The sequence below is a fragment of the Geotrypetes seraphini genome, chromosome 2 (genome assembly GCF_902459505.1).
Source record: "Geotrypetes seraphini chromosome 2, aGeoSer1.1, whole genome shotgun sequence".
Lineage (NCBI taxonomy): Eukaryota > Metazoa > Chordata > Amphibia > Gymnophiona > Dermophiidae > Geotrypetes > Geotrypetes seraphini.
Window position 1 is genome coordinate 71,013,225 of NC_047085.1, and position 13,621 is coordinate 71,026,845.

General features: G+C 38.8%; 1 protein-coding gene across 3 annotated transcripts in view; it reads right to left on the reverse strand.

Moving 5' to 3' along the window:
* The window catches only part of MTDH (metadherin), a 119,595-nt gene that overhangs the window by 34,231 nt on the left and 71,743 nt on the right, over positions 1–13,621 (reverse strand). For all 3 annotated transcript variants that reach the window (XM_033933161.1, XM_033933159.1, XM_033933160.1), the window contains one exon: positions 8,448–8,564. In XM_033933161.1, coding sequence (XP_033789052.1) covers positions 8,448–8,564 — 117 coding nt within the window. The remainder of the gene's footprint in view (positions 1–8,447; positions 8,565–13,621) is intronic.

Genomic DNA, 13,621 nt, shown 5'->3' on the forward strand with positions numbered 1-13,621 from the left:
TGTGGATGATATTTTGCTTCATTTGAGAAATCCAGAATCTACCATTCCACACTTATTGGAATTGATAACTAAATTTGGGAAAATATCAGGGTATAAAATAAATTGGTATAAATCTGAGATTCTTCCATTAAATATTCATTGTCAAAAAGGATTATTTGATTCATTTTCCTTTATATGGAAAGATGAAGGCATTAAATATTTAGGAATTTGGATTCAAAATACAATAGAAGAAACGATGAAGGTAAATGAAAAATTTTATTGAAAAAGGTTACAGAGATGTGTGAACAATGGAACCCAATGCATCTGTCTTGGTGGGGGAGAGTTCAGACTGTTAAAATGATGATTTTGCCTGTAGTTTGCTATCAAATGAGTACGTTACCTATATATTTTCAGGGGTCCTCTTATAAGAAATTAAATAGTATTCTAACAAAATTTATTTGGCTTGGAAAATCTGCAAGAATTGCTATGGTATCTTTACAAAAGCCAATTGCGGAGGGTGGGGTAAATTTCCAAACTTTTATAGGTACCATCAAGCCTATATTATGCGCCAATGTATGTATTGGATCCTCCCTGAGTTCATGAAAGAATTTCCAGACTGGTTGACGTTAGAATGGCAACTCATGTTTCCATTGAGATTAAGTCATGTCATCAGTGTCAAAATGCCTAGATTATATAAGGATCACAGAATATTAGTTGATACTTGGAAAACATTAAGATATGTTAATGATTTAACACCTTTTTCAATACTTAAATCAACATATCAGACCATATGGCTAAACTCCAAGATTAAAATTGGTGGATATAAGGTTATCTGGAAATATTGGATGAAGGCAGGTATACGTACTTTAGATGATGTTATTTCTAATGGTAAATTGCTTGACTTTTCACAATTGCAATGCAATATGATCTTAATAAATCACAAAATTATAAATGGTTGCAATTGAAGCAAGCCATTCAGGCAGGGTTCCCTGAATGGAAAAATCTTAGTGATAAGTACAGCTTGCCTTTCTTATGTTTTCAGGTGGACTTCTTGGGACACCAGGCTGCCTAGTGGTACAAATTAATGTCTGAATTTATGAATAAAAAACCAAAGAATGGTCTTCGGGATATTTGGAGCATTGAGATTAAGCATCAAATTACTGCGTCTCAATGGCCACGAATTTGGTCTTGGAGGATGAGGTGTACAGTGTCAGCATCTATGAGACAAACTTGGTATTTTCTGTTACATAGAGTATTTTGGAATCCGGTGCGTTTACAAAAATTAGATTGCTCTAAGTCTAACAGATGTTGGCACTGTCATCTTGAAGCTGGTGCATTGGATCATTTATTGTTTTTTGTCCTCTAATACATAATTTTTGGAAATCTATTTGGAGTCAAATTAATAATTTACTTGAAAATCCAGTAGCGCTTTCATATGACACGATATTATTTGGTACATCAATGAAGAAAGAGTCAAATATCCTCTAAAAACAATAAATTATTACTTATGACTGGAGTTGCCATTCAACAAATTACTAAAAACTGGAAAAATTATGATAGATTAAGTTATAATTTCTGGTGGAATTCATTGTGCCATACTTTTAAAATGGAGAAAATATTAGCTATTCAGCAGGGGCATTATAAAAAATTTATTGAAGTTTGGGTGCCATTAACAAACTATTGTAAAGATTGATTATAGTTAATAATTTATAGCTTCCCCTTTTATTAATTAAAGTATAGGGTTGAGGGAGGAAGGGTTTAATTTCAAATTATCTGAAACTATACTGATATATGGGAGGGAAGGAGGGGGGATAAATTATATTATGATTTAATATATGTATGATTAAAAAGTGATATTAAAGTGTATATGATTGTATTATAACTTGCTTGTTGAAAGTTTAAAAATGAATAAAGAATTATTAAAAAAAAAGAAAAGAAAAGAGAAAGACAAATCCCGTGGTGAAATCAAGATGGCGGAGGGAGTAACAGCTTCATCACAGGCTGAAGTCATGTGGACTGCAACAGAGATAATGAAGGAGATTTTGGGGACAGTGGAGGAATCATTAGACTGTAAATTAAAACCAATTTTGGAGAAAATTCTGGAAGTGGGAGATAGAGTGGCTGATCTTAAAAGAGACATTGTTGCGATTGGTCTGAGAATTGATTCAATTGAAACGGATATAACACAGCTCAAGTCTGAAAATCAGCATTTACAAGACACATGTAAGCAGTTGGAGGAAAAGGTCGATGACTTCGAAAATCGTAATAGAAGGAACAATTTAAGACTTGTTGGCCTTCCAGAGTCAATATTAGAAAAAGATCTGCGGAGTTTATTGGAGACTTGGTTATCCACACAGTTGAATCTACCCAATGATGTTGGTTCTTTGAGAGTGGAGAGAGCTCATCATTTGGGGGCACGAAGGGTCTCATGTGGTTATTATTAAACTATTGAATTACACTCATAAGGAAATGATTTTGAGAGCGATTCGTTCGGGGAAATAACTGATTTATCATTCCCCCAAAATTTTATGCTTTCAGGATTATTCCAATAAGGTGGTGTCTCAACGGAAAATATTCACTTCCTTATGCACATGCCTCGCAAAAGCCAAAGTGTTGTTTGCTTTGTTATTCCCAGCAAAGTTGCGTTTGAATAATCTTGGCAAACAATATTTTTTTTCCAGACATCTCTACAGCTAGTCAGCTTATTGAGTCGCATCATTTGCTACCAGAAGAGGGGTCACAGAGAAACTGATCCTTTGAGTATAGTTGGAAGGATGGCAGTTTGGATTTGAAGAGAGTTGGAATGCTGGCCTTGGAAATTTGACTTTTGATCCAAATATTTGAAGTGTACTGGATTGATGAGAGATTGTGGTCTATCCATCTACATAAGAGACTGGTGGAATTTCCCTGTGCTTTGAATGCAGTGAATACAATGGCAATGGGTTCATAAAAAGTGGCACCAATTTGCCTTCCAAACTCTCAAGGATTTCCAATTCCTGGACAGTGATGGAAAAGAACCAAGCAGATTTTGACCTTGTTAGGAAGAACAACTTTATTGTTTATGGATTGATCTTTACCTTCAGTTTTTTTCTATTTTTATTATGGTGTTATACATTGTAATTTTGGATGAATGTTTATGTATAAGGTTTTTGGATGTAATGTGTGCATGTGACATAGATCTGCAATTTTGTTATGGAATGTATGAGTGGCATAAAGGGGTATTATTGGGTATAACTACAACTATATGAGTGTTTGTGTTTATGAATGTGTTTATTTATGGTAAATGTGGATGCACTTATATTTTTTCCTGGATGTATTCTTTTATTAGTTTATTAGGAATCAAGTTCAATAGTTATGGGCTTGGTTTAATTCCATGAGATTTACTTTTTAAAGGGATAGGTTTTAGATATTTTGTAAGAGTTTTTTGAGATTTGAGGGTTCATAGGAAATGAATTATAGTATAATTTGCTCTCATATCCAGTTAAAAAACAATTTTAGTGATGAAATTCAACTGGTAATGGTTATGAACTTTTTAGGGAATATAATTTTATTGTATTAGTATGTTTTAATTAATTATTTTGTGGGGACCAATGAATTTGGTATTTGTATGACTGAAGATGACTAAGTGTTTATAAAGTGGTATCAGTATGGTTGGGGGTGAATGATTTCTGAGTGAAATGTTGTACTTTTTAAAGCAGTGGTTCCCAACCCTATCCTGGAGGACCACCAGGTCAATCAGGTTTTCAGGATAGCCCTAATGAATATGCATGGAGCAGATTTGCATGCCTCTCTTCCATTATATGCAAATCTCTCTCATGCATATTCATTAGGGCTAGCCTGAAAACCAGATTGGCCTGGTGGTCCTCCAGGACAAGGTTGGGAACCAGTACTTTAAATAGTATATGAATGGTTATAAGATTTGAGATGAATTGAGGGTCTATGATATTTCTTCATATTGTTTATATTAATATATCAAATGAAATTTAGTTTCATAATACTATCAAATGATTTGGGAACTATGTTTGAATATTCTTTTAGTATGATTATCAAATTGATGGTTAATTATTAAATTGAATTTTTTTTTTTAATTTATTATTTTTTAACAGAATCAATTGGAACAATTAATATTTGATATTACGATTGAACAACATACAATATACATCTTTCTATATAATTAATTTTTAATTTCATTTAGGTGGGGTTTATAGTTTGGTTTACTCTTAAACAGAGTTATATGATTTAATTATATTGGATTTGTGGGACTAGTGCTTATATATATTTAGGGCTCCTTTTACTAAGGTGCGCTAGCATTTTTAGCGCACGCATTTTAGCGTATGCTAAACCCACGCTACACTTTTAGAACTAATGCCAGCTCAATGCTGGCATTAAGATCTAGTGCGCACTATTCCACGCATTAAGGCCCTAATGCACCTTTGTAAAAGGAGCCCTTAATGTTTTATGGTGGGCATTTTGAGGGATTATATAAATTAATTTTATAGATCCAACAATGATATTGAATTTCAAGGAAATATTTTTGAATAATTTTTAGAATTTTATTATATTCAATTTGGTTGCTCATTATGTGGTAATGAAATAATGATTTGGATCTAAGGGAAATGTTTTTGAGTTATTTTATCAGAATTTTTTTCATATACGACTTAATAGCTTCAAATGATACATTTATTTATTTATTTATTAAGAGAATGAAATTACACAATTCCAGTCTTAATTGTTTTGATGTTTGGAGGGAATTGAGGCACAAGATTTCTGTTAAAAGCATATTTATTTTCAATTTTCTTTTTATGGGGATTTTAGGAGGTTTAATTTTTAAATATATACTTGGGATTTTTTATTTTGTTGATCTTCTGATGTTCAATACTATTTCTTACAGGGGTTGGGTTTGAGGAGGAGTTGGGGGAACATAGAGATGGCCCTAGACAGTATGTTTGTCTTTGGTCAAGGGGTGGATGATAATTTTGGGTAGAGATATAAGATGGGATCGGGGGGTTGTGTTAGGATGGGTAACGGGATGGGGCTTTTGGTTGTGGATGGGGGGGGGGAATTCTGGGAGTGGTGGTTTGTATGGAAGGTGACTAAAAGATATGTTACACAGATTGATAATGGGTGTGGGTTAAATGGATGTTGTTTTTTTTAGCCATTAATGGGGACTGATGGCTGGGACAGTTTCCATTGTTGGACTGGGTTTTATTAATGATCTTTGTAATGTCTTTCTTGGTCAAGTGAATAAACTTATTACTTGGAAGGTGGGGGGGGATTTCCTATGCAATGAAAAGGAAAAAGATATTGCAAAGTTTGAATAGACACAAAGCTTCAATAGTATTTTTTTTACAGGAGACACACTTGACTGCACAGAAACATGCTAAACTTTATACTTGATGGGTAGGTGATTACACTGAAGCCCCGGCTCTTAATAGAAAGGCAGGGGTAATTATTATTTTTCATAAAACTTTGATAGTGGAAAAGATACATGTACATATTGATCCTGAGGGTAGATATATTATTTGAAAAGTTAAAATTAATGGGATGGAATTTCTGCTCTTTAACCTATATGCTCCTAATTCTCATGATAATTTTTTTTTTTTACTTATATACTGAATTACTTAATACAACAAGATTCTTATCCAATGATAATAGGGGGTGATTTTAATAGGGTGGCAGACCCAGAAATAGATAAATCAGTTCTTAGGACGAAAGATAGGCTGGACAGTACGAAAGGGGTTCCTTTTTTTGTGATTCTCTCAACTTATTGGATATATGGAGGGTGATGCAATCCATGGATTGGGATTATACTCATTGCTCTAGGGTTCACAATACCCATTCTGAGAATGATTATATTCTTTGCTCAGATGTTTTGTTTCCAAGGATTCATGAGATATTGGTCCAACAGAGTTATCAGATCATGCATTTGTTTGGGTTATATTTACCCTGACTCCGAACCATTGGGTATACCACAATGGAGATTTCCTTTAGATTTATGTTATGATGAAAAATGTAAAGAACATATTCTTGGTTGTTGGAATTCTTATCAGATTAATAACAAACAACATAAGGAAACCCCTACTCTGTTTTGGGAAGCTGCAAAGGCAGTTTTGAGGGGAGAAATCATTGCTTATTCAAGCCAAACAAAGAAAGCTAGGGATAGAGCTATTTTGCGTTTAGAAAAGCAGATAATTCAAATGAGATGTCCTACGGAGGAGCATAATGCTCAATTATTGGCTAGACAACTTCAATTGAATGAGCTTTTGCATCAACGGGCTATTATGAGGAACGACTTAGGAGACTGGGGTTGTTCTCCCTTGAGAAGAGGAGACTGCGAGGGGATCTGATCGAGACTTTCAAAATATTGAAAGGATTCAACAAAACGGAGAAGGGAAAGCAGTTATTTACAAAGTCCAGTGTGACATGGACAAGAGGACATAGACTGAAGCTGAGGGGGGACAGGTCCAGGACGAATATCAGAATGTTCTGTTTCACGCAGTGAGTGGTGGACACCTGGAATGCTCTCCCAGAGGAAATAATTGCAGAATCCACCGTTCTAGGATTTAATGATAAACTAGATGCACATCTCCTTAAGAGTGGCATAGAGTGATACGGATAAGGGTAAATTAGATGTACATCTCCCTTGAGAAGCATACAGTGATATGCGGACTAAAACTATGCCAGGGTACACCTGGCGGGGCCTCCGCGTGTGCGGATCACCGGACTTGATGGACTCAGGATCTGATCCGGAGCTGGCAATTCTTATTTTCTTATGTTATGTTCTAAATACTATCAATATAAGTTATACAAACATGGTAATAAGACAGGTGCATTGTTGGCTCGTTTGGTTCAAGGTGCAAGTAGCTCTTTAGAATTTTGCAAATCCAATCTTCTCAGGGTCAAATTTATACAAAAGATAAGGATATTGGTAAAATATTTCAAGATTATTATTCTTCCTTGTTTGCTTCTAGTATTGATGAAGGATTATCTAGTGATACTTATTTATCTAGTTTGAATTTACCTTGTATTGGCCAGGATGACCAAGTTAATTTGAATCATCCTATTGGGGAGGAAGAATTGTTGTTAGCTATCCAACAAAGTTCATTATGTAAAGCACCGGAATTGGATGGGTTTAGGGCTGAGTTTTATAAGTTTATGGGACAAAAGCTTGCATCCCCTTTGGTTTCTATGTTTAATAATCAGATTAAAGAACAAATTTTACCAAAAACACTCCGTCAAGCTCAAATTATAGTTTTTCCAAAGTCAGGGAAAGATCCTAAGAGGGTTGAATCTTATAGACCGATTTCTCTTCTTTGTTATGAGGCAAAATTGTTGGCTAAGATCTTGGGTAATAGATTGGCTAAATTATTGCCTGATTTGATTGCTGAACTTCAGGTAGGGTTTGTAAAGGGACGAACAGCTGTTAAGAATATTAGATCAATTTTGTCTTCTTTGGAATGGGTTCGTTTTAAGAATACTCCATTACTGATTAGTTTTGATGCTGAAAAAGCATTTGATAGGGTCAGATGGGAATTTCTTTTTGCTGTGCTGACTAAATATGATATTACGGGGTTTTTTCAGGAAGCTATTAGAACTTTATGTTCGGATGCACAGGCTTGGATATGTGTAAATTGAAGTCTTTCGGAATTTTTTTCTGTGGGTCAGGGAACACGACAAAAATCAGGATTTACAACATTGTACAACAGTCACCTTACTTTTCCAGGAAGTCACAAACTGAACAGTATTTGCCAAAAGGTGAAGGGGAGGAATCCAACTACAAAACTAACACCAGAATAATATAATAAATAATATAATAAAGGTGAAGTATGTCCTCAGTGTGAGGTTACAAGCTTGAGGCAGCACAAAGTTCAAAAAGAACAAGCCACCACGCTTGAATATGCTAGGCTTTTTCCAAGGTGAGAAACTCACAACTTAGCCCGACACCATCATAGGAACATCCTGTGTGTGAACAACAGTGAATGAACTTGTAAAGTGCAATTACTATTAATTCACAAAACAGTGAAATTCCTGCCCCTTACCTACAGCCTAAAGAGTTAAAGTAAACAAACAAAAATCAACAGCAGCAGTATTTAGCTTAATGAATCAAACTGTCCTATTCTTAAGGCAATGATGATAAATGTTTGGTGGGACACAGTTCATACTCGCAATATTGTGCTGATATGGCAAACTGTCTAAAAAATCTGTAACGTGTATTTTAGAAACCTGACGTGCTAGCTGAATTTCAATTACAGATCTAAAATCAGCATCATTAAATTAACTAAGAACACTTCTTAAGTTCTCAGTGCCATTATGAGCTCTAATTATAGTACAGTGCCATTATCACTAGAAGAAAAAAAAAAAGTTGTCCACACATCTGTTTTAAAAACTATTCTAAGTATGTCAAAGAAACTAGAAATTAGCACCATGTGAATGTGAAATAGCGTTTAGAGGTACAGAACAGGTTTTACCTGCACAGGAGAACTAGTCTCTTCTCCTTGCTTCTTCTTTTTCTTTTTTTTTTTCTTTGATTTACTACTTGTAGAGCTTTGCAGAGTAGATTCTCTCTCTTTTTCATCTTCTGAAACCTATTTTAAAAGATACATGGCCAACATTTTTAAAAGCAAATATGTTCATCTCGTCAGGAAGTAAAGCAGAGGTGCTTGTTCAGACTTGAAATAAAAAAACAAGTCTTCTAGTTTTAGCTGTTTATGAATTGCAAATTTAGGTGTAAATATTTTCAGATAATTCAGGGTTCTTTGCTTGGTAGCTATTCCAGTGGAATCAAATGTACATGCTTGTATTATTTAGGTAGCATCAACATAGAAAAGGAAAAAAAAAAAAAAAAAAAAAAGATATCCTCAGTGGAGGATAAGGACAAGCCAGGGGAGAGAACTGTGCTAGAGGAAGTGGCGATTTGTCAATGTTTAACTAATACCAATAAAACTTCCTATTACCAAAGGGTGTCCTGACCCTCGAGTCTCAAATGCTATGTGCTTCATCCCAAACTATGTGTTCTCAATGTTCTTCCACACTTTGTCATACTGTTCACCATCTTTATCTTAATACACTAGACCAGCGGTCTCAAACACGCGGCCTGCGGGCCGCATGTGGCTCTCTAGGTGCTATTTTGTGGCCCGCGGTCTGGACACAATGATCAACTGTAAAGCTGTTGCGGCGGCGGCTCCTCGCACATTTCTCTTCCCCCTTCCCTTGTGGAGCAGCAGCGTGTCTGGCCGGCTCAAGTCGATCGATCTGTTCAAAGCCGCGGGTGGTGGCTCCTTGCGCTATCCACTCCTGCATCGGAAGCCTCTCTGAGGTCACAACATCAGAGAGGCTTCTGACGCAGGCGCGGATCTCGCGAGGAGCCGCCACCCGCAGCTTTGAACGGAACAATCGATTGGGAGCTGGCCAGACACGCTGCTGCTACACAAGGAAGGGAACCGAAGGGGAGGGGAAAGAGAAATGCTCTGCTGCATATGGAAAGGAGGACCCTAGGGAAATGCTGCTGCTGCTGCACAGGGAAAGGGGGAAGGGAAATGCCTCTCCTGCACAGGAAAGGTGGGAGGGAAATGCTGCTTCTGCTGCATAGAGAGAGGGAGAGGGGGGGAAGAGAAATGCCTCTCCTGCACAGGAAAGGGGGAAGGGAAATGCTGCTTCTGTTGCTGCTGCACCCAATTGGGGAAAGAGAGGGAAGGAAGGAGAAGGAAGACAAGGGAGAGGAGAGGAACAAGAGATGCCAAGTTCATGGGAGGGAGGGAAGGAAAGGAGATATCAGACCATAGAGGGGGAGGGAGAGATGCCAGGACATGGGGGGAGGGAAGGAGACAGATGCAAGACCAGGGAAAAGGAAAGAAGGCGGAAGGGAAAAAAGGAAGGAAAGAGATGTCAGACCATGGAAACAGGGATGGAAGAAGAGAGAGATAGAAGGGAAGGTAAGACATGGAAACGTAGATTTTGAAAAGAAAGCAGAAAAATTGAATATTAAATTAATGCCAAAGATGGATGCAAGGCAGAAAGTGAAGACGGAGAGAAAAACAGTCAAAGGACAAGAAGGCCCTGGAAACATAGTTAAAAGCACAGAAAAATAAAGTCACCAGCCAACAAAGGTAGGGAAAATGATTTTATTTTCAATATAGTGATTGAAATGTGTCAGTTTTGAGAAAGAAAAGATATAAAACTTTAAATGTGAGGGCTGCAGAAAAAATAGAGTACTTGGAGGGCCGCAGAAAAAATAGTTAATGTCTTATTAAAGAAATGACAATTTTGCATAAGGTAAAACTCTTTATAGTTTATATATCTTTCCTTTTAACTGTTAAAGGAAAGTTTTATAAACTATAAAGAGTTTTACCTCATGCAAAATTGTCATTTCTTTAATAAGACATTAACTATTTTTTCTGCGGCCCTCCAAGTACCTACAAATCCAAAATGTGGCCCCGCAAAGGGTTTGAGTTTGAGACCACTGCACTAGACTATACTTTACTATGCACTATATTTACCATACTATGTCTTGCCATACTATGTCTACCATGCTTCAATTTCTTATACCATGTTTGCCACTCAGTGTTTACTGTACCATGTCTTCCATGCTATGCACGCTTGCCTTACCATTTTTGCCAAGTCATGTCTCACTGTCAGCCATGCTTGTAATACTATGTCTGCCATGCCATGTTCTGCCATTTTACACTCACTATGCTTTGTTAACTATGTTTTGCCTCTCAGACAATGGTTGCCTTGTTATTTTCTACCATACGATGTCTGAGAATGTGATGCAGGAGTTATAACTACAGCCTCAACAACCTGTGGTTGGGGGTTGAAGCCCACGTTGTTCCTTGTGACCAGGCCACTTGGACCCCCACTGCTCCAGGTACATTAGATAGATTGTGAGCCCACAGGGACAGAAACCAACCAACCTACCCACCCAACCAACCAGAAGCCCTAAATGGAAGACATAAGAGTCACTATGATTGGTGACCCCTGCTGGAAAGAAAGAACAAAGATTTTGGCAGAAGCTCCTGACTAGCCAATCAATCATTTGGAAAAGGCACTGGGGGCAGGCTGGTTGTTTTGCAAACCATTTGTGGAATCTGCATTCCATTGTGGAACTGCATACATTTTAGAAGAGAAAATGAACAAAAATGTTCTGCAGAGAACAAACTGCATACAGCAAAGAGGACTAAGGGATCAGTGCTCCCTCTAAGCGGGCGGGTGTTGTGGGCAAAATTTTTTTCGCTGTGCGCTACAAATATCGGGCGCCAGCGCCAACTCGCCCGATTCTCCTCTCGCCGCCCTGCCATCTCCGTACGCCGTGCGCTGTGACGTAAACTTGTGCGCTGCGATGCAATATTTTGTGCGCCAGCGCACGCCAGCGCAGCTTAGAGGGAACACTGAAAGGGATGTCATCATCAATAAAGCCACACAAATTAATAATTTATTGATGACATGATATGGCCATGTTTTGGCAAGTGCCTGCATTGGGGGTCCATGATTTTCAATGTGTGTAAAATGAAGCCCTCCTACCCCAATATTCAGCCAGCAATAGTCAGCATTTTTTTGCAAATGCTCACAGTCGTCAGTTGAATTAGCCCTCAATATTCAAGGTCGGGCCATGTCCAGGAACCAGCACCAAATACTGGGAGCTAAGTGAGAGTGAGCAGGCTGCCGGAGCTTATGTGGACCTGACTGATATTCAGCAGGGTCCACATAAGCATGTTATATGGCCCTGGCTGAATATGGGGCGCTGGGACTGTATAACCTTTTTGTAAAGCAACAAAACACCACTCTCCCCCCAAGTCTACCTATATACCTGGTGGTCCAGCAGGAGTCTTCAGGGAGAGGAGCAATGCCCCCTCATGGCAGCAATCCAAAATGGCTGCCATGACCTCTCACAGCAGCTTGCGGTACTACAGAAGTTTTGAAAAATTACATTTTGAAGAGTGTGGAGTTTTTTGCCTGTGATACAGAGTAGGACTGGCTTGTAAACTCTTTGGGTTGCCGTCCGTATATTGTTGATACGTTGAGGCTTTTTCTCCACTTATTATAAATGTATTTTCATGGGGTATCTCCACCACTAGGCTAATAACAATTTTTTTGTATATTGTATTTTTTGTTATTGCAATTTGTATTCTTGTGGTACTACAGAAGTACCATGAGCTGACGCAGCAGCCAGTTTAGATTGCTGCCACCAGGGGAAGGAGTGAGGGGGCTGTGCTCCTGCCACTGAAAGTCCCCTGGACATCATGGTGGAAGGGAACATGGCACTTCATGGGAATGTAGGTTCCTAGAGGCATGGAGGTTTTTGTAAAAAAACAAACAAAAAAGTTATATGGGTCCTGGCCCGATATTCTGTGTCCTAAATCTGGTCACTTTGCTATGCGGGTACCAGCACTAAATATACCAGCACCTGCATAACCTGGGGCTCTTCACCAGTGCTGCCCCCAGCAATGTCCACTTTTTAGTTGGGGGTCTGAGAGGATATTCAGTGGCATTCTGGTTACGTGCTGCTGAATGTCCCTTCTTGGGCAGCAGCAGCAAAAATTTAAGAGGACAAGAGAGCTTCCTGCTTACTTAAATCACTCTTATTATTGGCCCCAATATTTTTTTTCACAAATCTTAAGTCTCTCATATAATTAGCTGATCTAACAAAGATACTGTTACACCACTCAAATCAGTGTTAAACAATCTTTGTTGGATCAATGAGGGGCTTAAGGTTTGTAAAAACATATTGCATTTACTCACATTGAAAAATAAAAGATGCTTTATGCAGGTACTTGCCAAAACACAACCATGTCAGGTCATCCATAAATTATTAACTTTTGAGTATGGCTCTAGTGACATTATCCCCTTGGCCATATGCATACATTTTAAACACATGGAGGGGCATAATCAAAAGAAATGTTTAAGTTCCCTTCTGGCTTAGGTCCCTAGGTGCAGAAAGTAGGCAGCAGGGAAATGCCCATTCTAAAAAAAAAAACCCCTCCAAAATTAGGGGGGGGGGGTGTTGAGCAGCAGTTTAATCACCCAGACTGCCAGTAGGTGTATCCTATTAACACATTCCCAACCATAAAATTGCCCAAGTCCTAGATGGCCAAAACAAGACCTTTTAAGCGAAGGAGGGGCCAGTCCTTTGCCGAAAAATAGGATTCTCTGTCATAAACAACGGCGGTTACAGAATCTTGGACCCCCCTCCCCCACAACGATCACAGTAGGAGAGATGCCCAATGTCTCCTGCTGTTTCATTCCCCAACAACCTCCCCCCCCCCCAATTCTTCCTGGCAGGAGAGATGTCCAATCTATGCAGTGATCCCCAATGACCCCCCTGAATCTTCCCCGGCAGGAGAGATGCCCAATCTCTCGTGCCAGACAACCCCCCCAGACACACCACACGATTAGCAATTGCCGGCAGGAGGGTGCCCAATCCCCCCCAAACACCCCTTGCGATTAGCAATTACTGTCAGGAGGGTGCCCAATCCCTCCTGCCGGAAACCCCCCCAAACACTCCAGAACCCCCTTCCCCCCAACCATGCACCCCCCTCTCCCTCGGATCCCCCTTCCACACACTTCCGAACCTCCCCCCAACCTTAACAGATGGCCGGCCGGTTCTTCCCTCCGTCCGTCCAGCCTTCCTTTGAATGGCGGGCCTGCC